The sequence below is a fragment of the Canis lupus genome, chromosome 13 (assembly GCF_048164855.1).
Source record: "Canis lupus baileyi chromosome 13, mCanLup2.hap1, whole genome shotgun sequence".
NCBI classification, from domain to species: Eukaryota; Metazoa; Chordata; class Mammalia; order Carnivora; family Canidae; genus Canis; species Canis lupus.
The window spans coordinates 55,465,160-55,482,896 of NC_132850.1; the positions used below are offsets into that span (position 1 = coordinate 55,465,160).

At 36.7% G+C, this 17,737-nt stretch overlaps 1 protein-coding gene across 2 annotated transcripts in view; it reads right to left on the reverse strand.

Moving 5' to 3' along the window:
* Positions 1-1,935: 1,935 nt before the first annotated feature.
* Positions 1,936-17,737, reverse strand: part of PDGFC (platelet derived growth factor C) — a 198,658-nt gene continuing 182,856 nt past the window's right edge. The window contains exons 4-7 of one of the 2 annotated variants that reach the window (XM_072773761.1): positions 14,524-14,731; positions 9,510-9,538; positions 9,321-9,424; positions 1,936-3,540 (exon numbers count right to left, since the gene is read on the reverse strand). In XM_072773761.1, coding sequence (XP_072629862.1) covers positions 3,528-3,540; positions 9,321-9,424; positions 9,510-9,538; positions 14,524-14,731 — 354 coding nt within the window. In that variant the 3' untranslated portion in view covers positions 1,936-3,527. Of the gene's footprint in view, positions 3,541-9,320; positions 9,539-14,523; positions 14,732-17,737 lie in introns of both variants that reach the window. The other variant, XM_072773760.1, reaches the window with a different exon arrangement.

Sequence of the window (17,737 nt, forward strand, 5' to 3'; positions counted from 1 at the left end):
ATAATAAATTCTGAGTACCATGCAAAGAATTACAATTTAATCTCACAAAGTTCAATTGTAAATTTTCCACCCCAGTGACGTAATCAGATTTGTTAGAAGAACCATGCCCCTCCACCCAATAGTGTGAAGGGCAGATCAGAGGGGAGTGTGACCAGGGGCCAGAAAACTGGGGACAGTGGGCAGCATAGTGGGGGTGAGCCATGTGGCTCTAAATAGGAGCAGCAGCTGCAGAGATGGAGAGGTAGGTGCAAACACAACAGAGATTTTTGAACAGGTAAAGCCAATGGGACTTGCTGATTGATTACATATGAAGCAGGAGGGAAAAAGAGGATGTAAAGCAAGAGATCGATTATATTTTCAATTTTCTATTCCTTCCCATGAACATAAAAGAGTGATAATTTGTAAGTTTAAATGCATTTATAAAATATAATTAAAATAGATTAAAATGTCAGAATCTTTTTGGAGGTAAGGGTATTTCATTAAATATATGATGTTCAGTGAGACTTGCACTTCTTGCCTTTCCTTAAACCCAATCACAAGCTTAAGTAAATGCATCTGGAGAGAGGGATGTACCGAGAATAACAAAAACAAGCCAGGGTGTTTTCAGTGTAAATTCTCATTACTTTGTCATTTGTACCTTTCTAAAGTACATACACTTATTGCTGGATGAGAAAGGGAATGAGATATAGAAATGAAAACTGTAGACATGAAAGCCTGCCTCGTGCCAATTAAGGATGGTTCATTTATTTTAATAAAAACCACAAGGTAGCAAAACAGTCTGTCTCAAGGAACAAAGGGCACAAATCAAAGATATCACATATGAAACAGTTGCGGTCAGTACAGACAATATTTTTCTGGAATTCTGAAAAATTATGGTCACCTGTGCCATTAAAACCTGAGTTGACGTTTTTTCTCTTTGGGTCAAATACACAGTAAGGTCTATGACTGGATAAGCATAAAGCAGTTAGCCCTCACCCTCTTCCCACTCACTGGCAGCAGCATGTGGGACTACCTTCACCGAGCGATTTGTTTTGGCTCTTAGTATTTTATAAGTAAACACAAAATAAATATTCGAAAATAAGAGGGAAAGAAGGTGTTCCATTCAATGGTTGGAGACGCTGGATCATACACAGTTACACGGATCATTTACTCTAAGACATAGTAGAGTCTCTGCTATGCCAAGGTGAGCCGTAAATTGCCAAGACGGAGACACACTGCACTGCATCCGCAGTGGAGCACAGACATCTGGTAGACCTCCCCACAGGCCTGGGGCACACGCATGGAAAGGTAAGTCAATAACACAGCATGTGTATGTTCATTTTATTTGTTCTCCACGTGGTTGGGCGCAGGGTAGGGCTGCTGGATGGAAAAGTACCCAGAAAGGGTACGGGCCAGACCTGGAGGAGGAAGACAGCAGGGCTCTGGGCCTGGTAGAAAGGCAGAGATAACCAACCCACAGGGCCTGAACGGAAATCTGCACCTGAAGGTGACGATCCACACCCTGGAGTGTGCTATTCAAGGCACATTTAGTCTGTGTGTCCCCAATCGATTCATGGTCACCCCACCGAGTCACTTAGTACCTACCCCTGAAGATGAAGACAGTGGGAATTCATAAGATTTTTTTTTTTTCAGTTTCGTACTGCCATCTAATCGATTGCTAAGCAATTCATAAATCACGTTAACAGCTTTCACGTCAGGTGCAATTTCAGTTCTCAGAAATCCGTGAGGAAATGAAAACCACTCCAAAACACCAGAGACAAGAGACAGGGAAGCCTCAAGGCTTTTCTACCTGTCTTTTGAACTAACACAGGCCTTGCGTAATGGGAACCACGGTTAACGCGAAATCCGATCTCTTTCACTGTCCTGGAGTTAAAGAGACAAATATTGTGAGTGCGCACGCGCTCACACACACACACACACACACACACAACTCCATTTCTCCCCAAAATAGCCACATTTTTTTTTATTTGGTGATTCAATACATTTTTAATTCAAATAGTCACCACATAACCTAGGCACAATATTAAGCATTGTACAAGCAAAGTATTTTACTGATTTTCATTTCAATTGCCAAGGAGTACAATAAGTGAATTGGTTAAAGGATATACTTCTGTACATAAAAATATCCATGTATTTATACAAGGGTATGGAACAGAGTTTAAAGATAAGAAACCAGAACATCACAATAAATAGGATGTGTTCCTACAGGACAGCAGAGCGCGCTTTGTCAGGAAGCTGTCCAGTCTTTTCACAAGGTGCTTTTTTCTTCTGAGCTAGGCTCACACTCCCCAAAAGAAGGGCTAGGGTTTAGTCACGGCCGGATCTGAATGCCTACGTTCCCATGTTGCTTTTTATTTGCATCTCCAATAACAGGGGGGAAAGATATCACTTATTTTCAAAAAGTCTTCGCGACTTACCAAATCCTACTGATTTCCCACTTCAGTATTTTAAAATGCAGATTACTCTAAGCTCTAGCACCGTATGAGAACGAAATACATGTATTTTTTGTCAGAGCAACAATATTTCATATCATCTTTGTTCCTCTGGCTATAACAATTCTGTTTAGAAAAATTTACCACGCTAAAAATAGTTGATCTAGGTTGTCATAAAAAAAGAATATTAAATACCTTTGGTAAAAATAGATATATTTAACAAGATTAGAAAAGCAAACAGTTATAATGTCAAAAGGAGAATATAAAAATGTACACAATAAAACAAATAAACCAACTTATAGATAAAGTGAAGATAAGGCCACTCTTCTTTTGTAGGTTTGTCTCTTCCAAACCATGACTGTAGTTCTCTTCTTCTAAATGGTAGAAATTTTAGTAAGAAACATGGAAAAATCCAGTCTTTCCTATCAGCACGAGACAAGTTTGATTCATAGAAACATCGTTCCTTCGTAAGAACCAAGTCTGTAGAACATAGAACACTCTGGCTTATATATGTGAATATAAGGAAACAATTCCAGATTTCTGCGATCGCGAGCCCAGAACACGCAGCTTTAGAGTTAAGCAAGGCAACAGAATCAGGTGCTCATTTGCACACAGTTCTTTCCTGGACTGACTTTAGCCTACGCCGTATGCAGACAGCTGGAGTCCACAGCCCAGCGAGCGGAGGAAGGACATGCTAACTCTGCCACTGGCTAGCGATGGACAACAGTTCTCTGTTGTTTTGTTCTGTTTCTCCCCTTGCAACCCCAAACCTTTTCTCCTGTCATCTGGGCCTCCTCTCAAGAGAGAGCTGTTGCACCACTTCTAATTCCGTCTGGTGTCTCCTCTCTTAGAACACTCACTGTAAAATCCTGAAGATGAAAGGTCCCTGAAGCAAACAACTGAGATTATGGATGGAGATAATGCGCAAGTTCTAGAACAGGTCAGCCACGGAGCCGCGCTGCGCTGGGAGAGGCTGCGCGTGCCGATGTGGTTATCCTCCCGTGTGTCCTCTGCACACGCAGTCACACTCCTCGTGGTGCTCCAAGGCCACGTCCGTGAGAGATTTATGCAATCCCCGGACACCACTCTTTGGTCTCAACTGAAGGACCTGAAAGGAACAACGTAGATGTCATCTTTAAAGTCAAACGATGTCTACCACTTTTGATTCATGGACAAGCAAAATTTCAGAGAAGAATCTTGCAGCCCAATGAAGACTGATAGAATTTTGATTTTTTCTTTTTTTCTTTTTTTTCCTAGTGAAGGCATCAGGAACACATTCCCCGACCCTGCAGAGAGATCCTAGGGGCCCCTGGGTGGCTCAGTGGTTGAGCGTCTGCCTTTGGCTCAGGGCAGGATCCCGGGGTCCTGAGATCGAGTCCTGCATCAGGCTCCCCCCACCCCAGGGAGCCTGCTTCTCTGCCTGTGTCTCTCATGAAAAAAAATAATAAAATCTTTTTAAAAAAGGGAGAAATTCTAAATGATCATCCTTTCACAACAGAAAGGACATTTTAATACCGGCCACTTGGAAGGACGCTGCCCCCACATACAGAACAGTCTTTATGTTGAAAGACCCACTGCACCCTCTTTATTTTACTCCCCTGACGATATCACAGAGAATTTTACCTTGGTTCACTATTCCGAAACCCCTACCGCCCAGGCCTTTTTTCTGTTTGTCGGTTGCTTTCACTCATTCATTTTTTCACACGTGTAACAAATATTTATACTTGAAGGGATACAAGCGCTGCAATACCGTGGAAGGAAACACGATCGCTCTACAGCTGAGTTTGCTCAATTATGCCACTCATTAATTTTCTTGGCTACGCTTCAAGTCCTCTATAAACTTGATGAGATGGATTAGATGTACTTCATAGACATCAGCCTTCGTCACAGCTAACTTCGTGCAGCTGGATCCTACCGTGCAGTATATGGAGGTTGGGTGATAATAACAGTGATGCCTCTATCACAGGAAGTTAATTTGCAGTCTGGCTTTTTAATACAAAAATACTGCAAAATAGACACGGATACTAAAGAGGTTTCTTTTTGACACTGTGACAGGAGGGCACAGCTATGTGTTCGATGAAAGATTATCTGAAGAATTTGATAAGAACCACCTATTCAATGTGTATCTGTACTTCTCCTATTAGAAATAAAGTTTCGGGAATTGTGTTTGTTCGGATTATGAATGAAGCGGCCTAGTTTCTCTGCCCTCTGGGTAGGACACAGATAACTTCATAGAGCAACTTCTAAAAGATATCCTTCCTGGAAAATGTTCGTTAATCCAAAAAGGCACAAGTCAAATCTTATGACTGTTCCACTTGAAGATTTAAAAGAGAAACGCAGAGAATGTATACCTCACTTGGAGTATGTGGCCATATCAAAGGTTAATCAGCTAACATTTTTTGAATGCTTACTGGGTGCCAGGCACTGTAATAAAGTTTTTACATACTTTGACTCACAAGAATCCTATGAAGTAATTTACAATTATTACCCCTATTTTACACATGAGTGAACAGAAGCTTTAGAGAGAATAGGGACATAGCCGGTATTCATACTTTAGCCAAAGATGAATTACTAGAGTGATAGGTGATAATTTTATAAAGACTCAGAATATATAATTAGCCATATATTCCACTTAGTAACTTTCTAGAGAGATAAGCTGCAAAGTCTTGGAATAACTAAGAGAAATAGGAAACTTTTAAAGCAGATTTTCTATTACGTTTGGAATTCTAGAAGACAAATCACTGAGACTCTATTATTTTAACATGAAACGATTGAATACTATTTTATGTGTCAGTATTTTGAACAACTTAATGTGGCATCAAAACTAACTACTCTTAAGATACTGGTGCTACACCTTATCAAACTTCTGTTAAGAACTGTTTCTGGAATGAGGTTGAGTGGCTAGATAAACTGCAGTACTGGTGTAGCCAATGTCTTTAATTCCTATCTCTGCTTGGATACATTTTCCCAGTTAGTAGGGGGAAAAAAAATTACTATAAAAGGTAAGGGTTAGAGAAGCTACCATATACAGTCCTAACAGGCAGCCATGCCAGGCTACAATCCTACAATCGTTCTTTCTTCTACAAGTGCTTACGTCAAGATGCAGTCACCAAATAAAAGCACCCCCCTTACCACACCCCCAGTCTTCATCCCCTGGTGTTTGTGGAGATTTACAAACAGTAGAAGAATCTCATAATGTTCTAGTTATACTGAATCTTAGATAAGAAATTCTAATACACAGGACGGGGCTTAATTAGTGCTTTCCTTCTTAATTTCTTTTCCAAAGTTTTGACTTTGGAAGAAAAGGACTTGGAAAATAACCAAGAAGTCCCAGATAATGTTAAAGAAGACAGTTTTCAGGACAAAGTTTATGACACTGTAGAAGAAAGAAGGTAGGAGCATGCTATCTCACACAGTTTTGAAAGAGAGGTTTAAACTAAAATTACAAACCTTTGAATAATCAAGGGAAAAAGCTAAAATCAGAGACCGTGGAAGAGATTAGATGAGGTACAGAAAGAAAGGGATGAACATGTACCACTACCTCCACTGTGTAAACAGAGTGCCATTAAATTTTGGGTGCTGCAGGACCTTGGGGGGTGGGACTCAGTACTAGAGGAAGGCTGCTGAGGTCTCTACTTTGTACTCAAACAGATCTATGCAAGAAAAGTCAGTCTGTACTTCATGTTGCAAAAAAAAAAAAATTATATAAACAAGATGAATGTCAGGCTAATTATGAATGAGAGAGAGGAACAAATACAATTCTATTGTCAGAGGATCCTACAGATCTTTTTCCCTGAAAGAGCGTACTCTTCTGGGCATAGTTCATTAAATCTTTATTGATCATTTGCCATCATCAAAGCCACAGGGGGGATAGAGGTGAGTGAGAGAGCAGCTATTGACTCTTTCCATATTATGGGCTTGGAATGTACCAGACCTGGTTCTAAGTGTTTTGTCAGTTCCTTGAATCCTCACAATGGAGCTAGATGTCCACTTTACACACGAGGAGATGGGAGGTGCAGGGGACTGAGTCATTTGCTCAAAGCCAAACAGCTTCAAACCCTGGATGTCTGGCCTGGGAGTGTGTTTTGTTAAGTGCTACACTGCAATGTGATCTTTGTTCTTTCCTAGTTCTCAATTTGGTAAAAACAAATAAAAATAAGTAATAATTATGAAATAGCAAAAATTCTCTAATCGAGACATCTCTCAAGTTCTACACGCGGCACAGAAGATGAACTCGTTATGCTACGACTGGCAGGGACGTAGGAAGTGTTTCAAGGAAGAGGTGACATCTAAGTTCATACTTATGTAAAGCTCCTGTCTTGCTTTCTGAAAAATCCTATTTGGGAGATAGAAAAACCATTTTGGAAGAGCAAAAATGGGTTCCAATAAATAATATCTGGTAATCGATATGAAAGCAATAAGACTCTCCTTAGTAATAAGATTATACTATAATATCCTAACATGGAACAATAATATCATCCTATATATTATGAGCCTTTCAATTTTCTGAACTTATTTTATGGTTCAATGGTTGAACAAAACCCACTGAAAATGGTAAAGGAACCAAATAGGGAATAACTTATATAGTAGTAACACAAGGAATATAATTCAGCTTAATAGTTAGGGAGGCTGGCATAGTAGCCTCCTTGTAGGTAGGAGCCTACCCTATAGTAGAGGTAGATGAAGGAGAGAAAAATCAGAACGTCGAAACTCTGTCTTTGCTTCTTCCCTCTCCCTGGGGTAGAATAATCTCCAAACTGAAAACTGGAACAGTAGTCACCGAAAGGCCTGAGATGGGCTTCACTTTAAGGGAGTTACGTCGCTAAATTCACAGTAATGGTATTCAATGACTTAATGGTTTTCAAACTCTGTGAAATTATGTTTAAAAGTAATTTCACTTATTTAGGAATAGTACTAAACTCCAAACTTACTTCCAAAATAGAGGACTAAGAAAAATTTAGGCCTCAGAAATGATGAGTTACACCAAACAGACAAACTGTCTTTTTTTTTTTTTTTCTCAGAAGGTAATTTGTTAACAAAAACCTATGGCAGAAAAATTAACGATTCCCACTGAGCATTTTAATAAAAAAATTAAGATATGATTGTTCTGGAGATATTTGTGGGAAATGTGGAGTAGGTAACCATATAATTATACTTCCACACACACGTGCATCAGAGAGAGTTGTGGGAAACTTGTACTAGGAGGTCATACAATTAGATAAACATCCTTACTGATATGTGTGTACAGACAGATAATGCAGGCATAAGCACCCCACCCAACGGCTAAAGAATAATGGAGTGATGTCGTTCTGGAAGAGGGCCGGTGAGCTTACAAGCACTGCCCACAGTCTGTCCTCACACACCAGTTTCACCTGAGACTCTAAAATAGATGCTGCATCCTCTGTGGCAACGTTCTTCACAAACCTAAAACCACTGTTATTTGAAGAGTAATCTATAAGAACAGGACGGAGGGAGATACACTTGGCCTGACCAAAAGCATGATGTGGGCTCAGCAAGTGATAAACTTGTTTAAAAAAAAAAAAAAAACAAAAAAACCTAGTGGAGGGAGACTGTTACCAGCACAAGGATCTTTTAGAAGCATGGGATGTAGAAATGAAGGTAGAACAGGAGTAGTGGTGGTAAACAGGCTTTTTTTTTTTTTTTTTTAAATCATAGACTGCCAGTTTTCTATGTGACTTTCCAAATATGGCACTCTACTGATTATCATAGGATCACATAGCTGGAAAAAACCTGAGAGGTTACCATATTTTACATTTATCTTATAGAAGTTAAGTTGCCTGCTGATGGTTACAAGTTAATGGTAGATCTAGGATGGAAACAGGATTCCTTGTCCATCGGAATCCAGCGTTTTATCCCACTCATCAGCTGCAATACAACACTGGTGGAGGACGGCTCGGCCCTGTCATATAAAGCACAGTTTATGATACGGGGCATATTTAAATAACCTAACAGTTATTTAAATTTTATTGTTTTATTGATGTCCTTATGCACATGAAATTTCATCTTACTTACTAAGCAGATTATTTATTCTCTGGTTTAGTGGCAAAAATTAAAAGTCATGAAGTGATGATATACTGAAATGAAGGCAGGAGGGCAGATTTTTGGTTTGGTGTAATGTAAACGTTTTGTAAAAATGAAGGTTAACCCATCAAGAATGTTTTGCTTGCTGATGTATGGATGCTACGCGATGCTGCTGGAGAAAGGATGGGTATCACTGGGGGTAGTCTAGCACTTACAAAAATTTGGAGTAAGTTCTAAGGCTCTCAAGGCTCTGAAAAACAATAATTACTAATGTTTAATTTCTATATTTTCCTTAATTCCACAGAATAAAGGGATGAAAGGAAACCATAAGAGGCTTAACGTGCTATTTGGGGCAACATGAATATTGGGAAGATTGGTATAATTATGAATATGTCTTCCTGGGACTTATGTTCCCGTATTGCCCCAAATGGAAAAATAAATATCAAAGATCTCCTTTCTCCAACAGAGACAATAATTTGTCTCCCAGTCTGTCTTTAAAATATTTTCCTTTCATATTTTGAAAAGTGTAATGTTGAAAAGTTCCACCCATTTTTTTTTTCCCCTGCAGAACACGTTTGCTTTTTTGTATGACAGATAAAACCTTCACTGACTACCCGTGTTGTACAACTGGAAGACAAGCTTTTCAAGCCTTTAATACCTGAGTTTTTGAGTTAAAGGTCCCAATTCAAAAAAAAAAAAAAAATGAAAACGAACTATTTTGTACACCTTATTCATTCTTCTCCCATGAAGGCTACCTCTCCCTTCCAAACAAAAATTCATATCAGATTTATGGTTTTATTATTTGTTAAGACACAAAGGAACCCCAAAAGAAAATGATATACTCACCTCATGGTATTTTTTAGTGACTTTGCTTGGGACACATTGACACTCATTGCAGTTGTGCAGACAGCAGGCACAGTTCCCACCACAGCGTTTAACCAGGAGACAACCTGGCCAGAAAATGGTATCGGTTCTCTTTAGTTCTTCCCTTATGGACACCGAGAAGTTACGAGGTGTGCAGCTGTATAGTCTTACCTCCTCTTTTAGAAGGTTCAGGTCCACCACTACATGGCATAAAAGAAAGCAAAGAAAAATACATGTTCATGCTTTGAGCTTGAATTTATTTTCCATCAAGCTCTTTTCATATAGTGGCATAAAAGAAAGCAAAGAAAAATACACGTTCATGCTTTGAGCTTGAATTTATTTTTCATCAAGCTCTTTTCATAGAGAAATATATTTCACCAACAATACCCCCAACAAGATCCCTTCTTATTTTCACTAGGTTTTAGGGCTACGCAGCTGGCAAGTTGGACTTTTCTTTTAGAGTAAACAAAGCTTCATTATGACTTACTGACCATTAAAGAGATGCCATTGTGCAATATTAAGAACAGAGCCAACAAAACAGTTGAGAGCTATAAATAGGAAACTTTATAGAGAAAAAGAGGGCTACACCTTTTAACCTCATAAGAAAATAAACAAGGGGAGCATTGGAGGGAAGAATAGAATGTAAAACGATGAATGCTTGGATTAAAAAACAAATGCAATTTTTAAAAGGATTAGAAGCTCTTGTAGTGAATGAGAAACAACATACAGAAACTTGCAACTAGAGCTTTATATAATTTTTCTGGCAATAAGACTCATAAAAAGGGCGTGAAGAAAATGAATTTTTGAGGACAACTGAGTAAACCATGAGTAAAAAAAAAAAAAAAAAAAAATGATACATTTAAAAAGGCTGAGGTTGCTCAAAATCCCTGCTTCTCGCGCACTGAGTAATTCATAGTGTTTGAAATTCAGTTTAACTAGACTCCTTCAGATTTCTGTTCTCCTTCTAAAGGAGGGAAAAGAGGTCTAATTGATAACGACTGTCTCTATTCTTTAAGTAAGTTGGTTAACTATGTAGTGTTTTATTCTTTAAAAGAATACCTACTTGTGAAGACCAAACAAAAATATTCTTTCATCAGATTCTTGTAGTAAATTCTCAAAGAATCATTGTTTTTAGCTACAAAATGATACTTTGCCTCAGCTAAATTATATCAAAATAGCATGTCATATTTAAGATGATTTTATATGAACACGAATAGTACTTATTAGTATAAGCATCTCTAATATAATTTTAATTTCTGCTCTGTACCTTTGCCTTTTATCCCCCTAGAAATATTCCAACAGCAATTCCAATAAAATTGAAGAGTTTTGGATAACATACAACTCATCAGATCTTTTTCTTCAAAATAAAGGTTTTATTAAAACTTGTAGTGTTATCTAAATAGAATAAATCTGGTTAAATATTAAATATCTTTTCACCAATCTGGGAAATATTATAAAAAAGAATTGAAAAGAAGAAACAAATTTCCTGGTTAAAGATGGTTTCAAGTAATAATAATCACTATGTATTCCAGTTTTAAAAATTAAGTGCCAATAATTTTAAAATGACTTTAAAATGACAAGGTAATAAAGCATTAAATGTTTGTTTTCTTGTTGCATGTTTATGATTTTATATTGACTTGTACATGTGATCACCTTCTGAAACATCAAAGGAAGCCAATGTAAGTATTTTCAAGAAATACATTATAAATCATGCATAGGCAATTGTAAATTACAAGCACACATAAACTATATGATTGACTAAATCCTTGGTCAAGTATAGGGAAATGCCAAGAGGATACTAATTCCAAAAGTTCATTTCAACATCTCATTTAGCTAAAAAATGATTTTTTTCCAACTCAATAGAAAAAAATCACTGTTTTGAGTATTTAAAGATTTCCCTTTCATCTGAAAAATGATCCTGTGAAAGGAAAGCTTTTAAATATTTAAGAGGAAATGAGTTCATTCTTTTGAGTGCCATAAAAGACCAACTTACCGCTAATAAAAGTAATGAGATAATTGAGTTAAATGACGTCACGTACTTCACCTGACTTCATTGTGATGAGCTAATAGTGTATGTACATACTGCTCTTTCATTGTTAAAGCTGTATATGAGTTTATCCGAATCTTTTCTCTAGAAGTTACTATGTAGGCCAGAAGGGTTTAGAAAGTTGAAAACATGCACATACACACAAAACAAAAGCCAGTTGCCAAAATTTTCAGTGCTCAAGATTTATACCTCTTTAGAATGTGAATGAAGCTCTCAGCTTTCAAAGGATATTCACCTACCTCAGTTTTAAACACAGTATTTCATGGAACTAGAAAATGAGACTGTATAAGTTCACTTTAAAATGTTTACTTAACCACAATAAAAGGTTAGATAGATTTCCCAAGTGAACTGAGTTATGATACCTGCTACAATGTGAAAATTTAAACACACTTGCAACTTAGCTTCCACTCATTTATCATATTTGACACAACAGTCAAAAGCCCTTTTTAAGTACTGGGTAAGCCTGATTTAGAAAATAAGATATTTTCTTTTTCTGCAGTAGCAAGGTATGCACGAAAACCCTAAGCTAGAGGAAGAAAAGGAAGAAAACAACAGAAACCAAAAAAAAACCAAAACCAAAAACAAAACAAAAACACCAAAAAAAAAAAAAAAAGACCAAAAACCCTCCAGAAAAACATTAATGCAGTGTACACTACAAATACAATTAAGGATTTTCAATCTGGCATATCTTATTTGAAATTTAAGCTTCCTACTCCTAACTAAGGCTCCCAGCTCACCTAAGCTTCATTAAAATAAGTCTCCAAACACTATGCAGAACTTCTGGGAAAGAAAAATGAAAAGAAGAAAGAAGAAAGAGAAAGAAGAAAGAAAGAGAAGAAAGAAAGAAAGAAAGAAAGAAAGAAAGAAAGAAAGAAAGAAAGAAAGAAAGAAAGAAAGAAAGAAAATAAGAAAAGAAAAGAAAGAAAGAAAAAGAAAGAGAAAAGAAGGGAGTGAAGGATCACATCCAACACATATTTTTTTTATAATTTTAGTCTTATGGAGGTTTCCCTCTGCAAAATATTTGAAGAATAAAAATCAATGTTTGGGTTCTGTATTTCCTTTCTCCAGCTACTTCCTGAGACACGCATGCATTAGTTTGTCCTTCTCAAGAATGAAGACTTGGAGTATGGCACCAATTAAAGTCATTTATCCTAATGCAGATTTTCTTATTGAGATTCACCAATATTGCAAGTTTTACTAAAAAGATAGTATGGACTGTAAAAAAATCACGGATACACTTTACTTCTTTGTTGCTCATTCTTTCAAGATATTCAACTCAAGGAAATTCTATTACTGTGATGCAATCTGAGGGTGGTCTTTCTAAGATGAATGTGGTAACACTGTGATATGTTTATTCTGTGGAAAATCACTTTCGATGTCTAATTAGAAGCTTTTAAACGTTTTACTCCTTGTTCCTTTGTAGAAAGACTCTTGGGAGGGGAGTTGGTTTTGTCTATATAGATGTTATCCCACACCTGCATTTTAGTTTATGTAGAGTTCCAAAAATATACACTGCTTTTCTCACACTTACTGTACGCTTAAAAAGTTAATAGTTTTGGCAAACTGCAAAGGGCTTCAATTTGGAAAGTGCTAAATGAATATTTGAAAGATCTGGTTCAGTGCTGGATGCTTTTAAATACAACGCTAGCCTCTGGCCAAATCTTCCCTGAACACCAGGTGGAGAGGTACAGGCGTAAAGGCATGGCTAGAAGGGAGATTTTTAGGCTCGAATCCTGAGATAAGCTGTCAAAAACAAGATCTGAGCTTAGAACCTGGTTTACTCCCTTTGCTTTTTCCAGATCAACATGATAATCTACTTCAAATCTAACAAAGGCTCTATTCACAACGGTTTCAGCCAGCCTTGCAGATCCTCATTTTCCTGTTCCTAAGTGGGAGGGAAGGGAAGTGTTCATAAGTTATTCATCAAGTTATTCATCAAGATCAAATCTTATAAATATGTAACAGCTTCCAGCATCTGGACAGGATTCGGCTGCCCTTGCACTTGAACACCGATTTCAAATATTGCTGAAAGGAAACCACGTCTGTTGGCATAGCAAAATACCATGGTTGGGCAAGTCTGGACATGACCTGCTGAGATTAAAGCTCTTGATCCAGAAGGGCTGCAACTCTTAGCAGGAAAGGGCAGGAATCGGGTTTCTTTCTGACAAGATTTAGAAGAACAAGTCTGGTGCAATCTGCCCTTGTGAATTGCTCAAACTAACTAAACATTGTTCCTTCCATATAAATTCTCCAGACTGTCATTCCATCCTCTAGAGTGACCCTGGGTAGACTTCAATGTTTCTGAGAGCCTGCAACAGATTTTTTGAGTGCATTATAATTAGCCAGTTATTTCTATTACTGTTTCACATTTGTGCCTGATATGGAGACTTTCCAATCCTAATGTTATGAGGAAAATTAGCTAACCTTAGGGAAGACTCCATTAATATTATTTCTAATTTCTCAACTATGTGGAATTAAATCTAGTTATCAACGGTGAAGGGAGATATGTTCGTAGGGTCATGTGATCATTTCAGAGGCAAATTTATAGACAGAAAAATTATCATATTGTGGATTCCCTTCAGTCATTCTTTTCTTGCTCTGAATCCTGTCTTGGAAACTACCAGTTCTAATTTATGATGAGCCACTGTTATTTTCCATATTATTTATAGAAGTTTGTAGGCTTAGGAGATGGACATTTATATAATCCTGGCCCACAGGGACATGGTAGGTACTGATTTTTATTTCTCTCCCTTTTCTAGGCCCAAATCTGGTTTAGCAGCTAAGCAGCTAATCTCTCTTGAATCTCTAAATCAAAATACCACAAATATTAGATTTGAATAAGCAATGATTCTCTTGAGATCTAAGAGAGGACTTCATCAAAATGATATTTTTGAATTAAAGAAATAAGAATTTTTGGCATAATGATCCCTTTTAATCTTCTAAACCTACTGAATTATAATTGCTTCTTTTTGTATGCATTATTTAGTGTGTAAATATGCTTAAATGTTACAAAGATGGGTTACCTACATATATCATGGAAGAATTTTAAACTCTACTCCTTAGAAGCTACAGAAGATTCTGGAACATTAAAACTGCTAAGAAAATTTAATGAGATTCTAATCTTAAGTGAGAACTTACCTCTGGATTTTCTTCCAAAAACAAAAGCCTTGCCAAGAAGTTGCCAAGTTGGCCTATATAGATCTTCCAAGTCCAACTGCCATCTGTCTGGTTCAAGATACCGAATAAGATCTTCCAAAGTACTAAAGGCAGTGACAGCGTTATTAAGGAGATCCAGTGGCAAAGCTGACGGGGGTAACACAGAAGGGCTCACAGTCTCTGTGAATTGCTGAAAGTAAAATAAATCTTATGTTAACTGTTTTAAAAAGGACAATGATGTATTTCTTCTGGACTTAGGCATGAAGTCAGGTAAACTAGGGCTGAAAATGTAAGGGAAGTGGAAACTATTCAACCCAAATTATAAGCAATTGCTTTGCAAAGACTTCATGTCAATGAATTCCAACAAATTTTCTGTGCAGTCAATGAGAAAGACATCAACCTTCATGACCGCAAACCATGGTGGATGTGGATATCTGTTGCTTAAATAAAAAGGAAAATGTCTTTACGGTTCTGTTAGGGACTTACAATGGAAACTATAATACACTTGACCAAATTTTTCTTTTGTGTTTCACTTTTCCTCAATCTGGAAAATCACCAGGCAGTCATGCAAATGAGTATCAGACAATTACCTCATGAAGAATAAGAACAAAACACAGGCAAAAACCTTTCACATTGGAGAACTTGTTAGCCAAGATAGAGAACACCCAAACCATAAAAAATAACTAATACATCTGCCCGTACTGTTTTTAATAGACAGGATTAAAAGACAGACACTGTACGAACAGCCTGATAAATGTCATAACTGTCACAGGATTAGTGTCCAGAATATACAAAAAAACCCCAACAACTCAATAGAGAATGGGTGAATTCCAGAGAAGAGGCCTGAATGACCAACAGACATATAAAAGCATGTTAAAATTCATTAGTTATCAGAGAAATGCAAAACAAAGTGAGTATTATTTTACATACAAAAAAGGAGATACTATTTCATGTACATGAGATTGGAAAGGATTTAAAAGAAAGGATTGCCAAGGATGTGGGTAAGTTGGAATTTCTCTGTTCCGCCTGCAGAAGTATGTGTAAACTGGTACAACCACTTCAGTTGATTTAATGGATGTATACAGGATATTAGAACAAAAGACTTATATGACCCATGTCCCTGATATCCACTTTTGAGGTTTATATTCTTTTATTTGTGCACATGGAATTATGTGCTATGATACTCATCACAGTGTTGTCTGAAATCGAGAGAAATTCAAAATAATCTAAAAGCCCAGGTATAGAGGAATGGATTAAAATACATCATTTTAAATGGTAATCAACAAATGAGGCAGTCATTTCAGTAGAAATTCAATAACAAACGTGTCCCCGAAACCACCAATTTTTAAAGCATACTAAAGGGAAGGAGGGGTAGATTGGAACTAAAATCAAAATAGGCGAAATAAATACATGAACACATGCTCAAATTATTTTATTATTTTTATTTTTATTTATTATTATTTTTGCTGAGGAGGGGAGAGGAAGGGCATGGAATAAAACATGTCAATTGATGTTCATTACAGTACTATTTACAATAACAGAAAGTAGATAACAAATCTAAATTTATAATACTGGAATAGTTACTTGTACTGTTCTCAGACTGAAACGGTGTACAGTCATTAAAAATTAGGCCCTCTAAGAATTTTTATTAATAAAAGAAACACCTACAATGTGGTAAATGACAGAAAGAATCCCCAAGCTATATATATAAATAGACCTCGATTCAATATGCATACATATATACAATATATGTCCATATTTTTAACATTTTAAGAATAAATATATATTCCTTTTAGAGATCCAGTAAAAGTTTTAACATTTGTTATGATAATTTAAAAAACTGTCACATTAGCTCTTCCTTTTCATCCTGATTACTTGGATCCTGGGCCAGATATTGGAAACCATGTACTATTTATAGCAGCAGCTGACTTGGTCTCCTTGTCTTCAATCTTTCCTTATTTCCTTTATTCTGTGCTGCATAACCCTGGGTTAATCTACCTAAAATAAGTTATCACTGATCATGTGATGAATTTGGACAAATGCCTAGAGTGATTTCTCATCTAGAGGATAAAATTCAAATTCCTTACCCTGCGCTCAGGATCCTCACCATCTGACCTCTGCTCACCTTTCCCATCTAATCCTCTACTCATCAAAGACATGCACATTTTGTTCCAATCAATCCAGTCTCTTCACTAACTACTGCACATGTCATATTCATCACAGAGCCATGCCAAATACCGCTCCCCTTCCCCTGTATGCAATACCCTCCCCTCCTGTGATCCACACAGTAAATCTTTACCATTTATAATGGTCTTTCTTGAAACACGATTCATCCATGAAAATTTCATTAATAACAGAGTCATTGTTGGCCATATATCTCAATTGGGTCAATTTGAAAAAGATCACCTTTCTAGGCTATTCTGTGGGCACATGGCTTGAAAAGCAGAAGCTGCTCTAATAAATTAGAAAATGGATAAAAAAAAAAAAAAAGCAGAAGACCACTAGTCTCTGGGACAGGCATATCCCCTGCTTGAGCTCATAGCTTTATGGGTACAGAGCCTTCTCTGCCAGGAAGGGGGGCATTTTTATAGAGCATAATCAGCAGAAATGAATGTGGCTGTCTTGGGTCAACACTGATTTCATTCTTAAAGATCTAATTTCAATAATATCAAGAGTCTGGCTAAAATATTAGCACTAAGATGTTTTCAATTATTCCATCCAACTTTGGAGAGTAGAAACCAAATGTAATACATTTCTATTTACTTCCAGTACTTTTTTTTAGTTGTCCAAGAAATGCAAAATTGCTTTGATAATACTATTATAATTGATAACTATATTATGGATATAAATAAACAATTATCTAATAAAAGCTTTCATTGTTAATTGAACCAATTTGGTAATGCTGGTTAAATTTATAATGTGAAAAGGTTAATACAAATGTTTTGCAAATTTTTAAAATATAAGCCAAAATGTATGTTTATATAAAGTGAAAATTAAGGGTCAGTAAGACTCAAAGAATAACTGAGCTATTACTCATGATTATGACGATATAAAACAAATCAAAGGTGTCATGATCTGCACACAGAGAGTAAATGTAGAAAGCTAAAACAAAAATATATTCCTCACTAAAATGTCAGAGTGCAGATGGATATTTTAGGTATGATATCAAATTGTGATTTAAGCTATTTTCAATTAG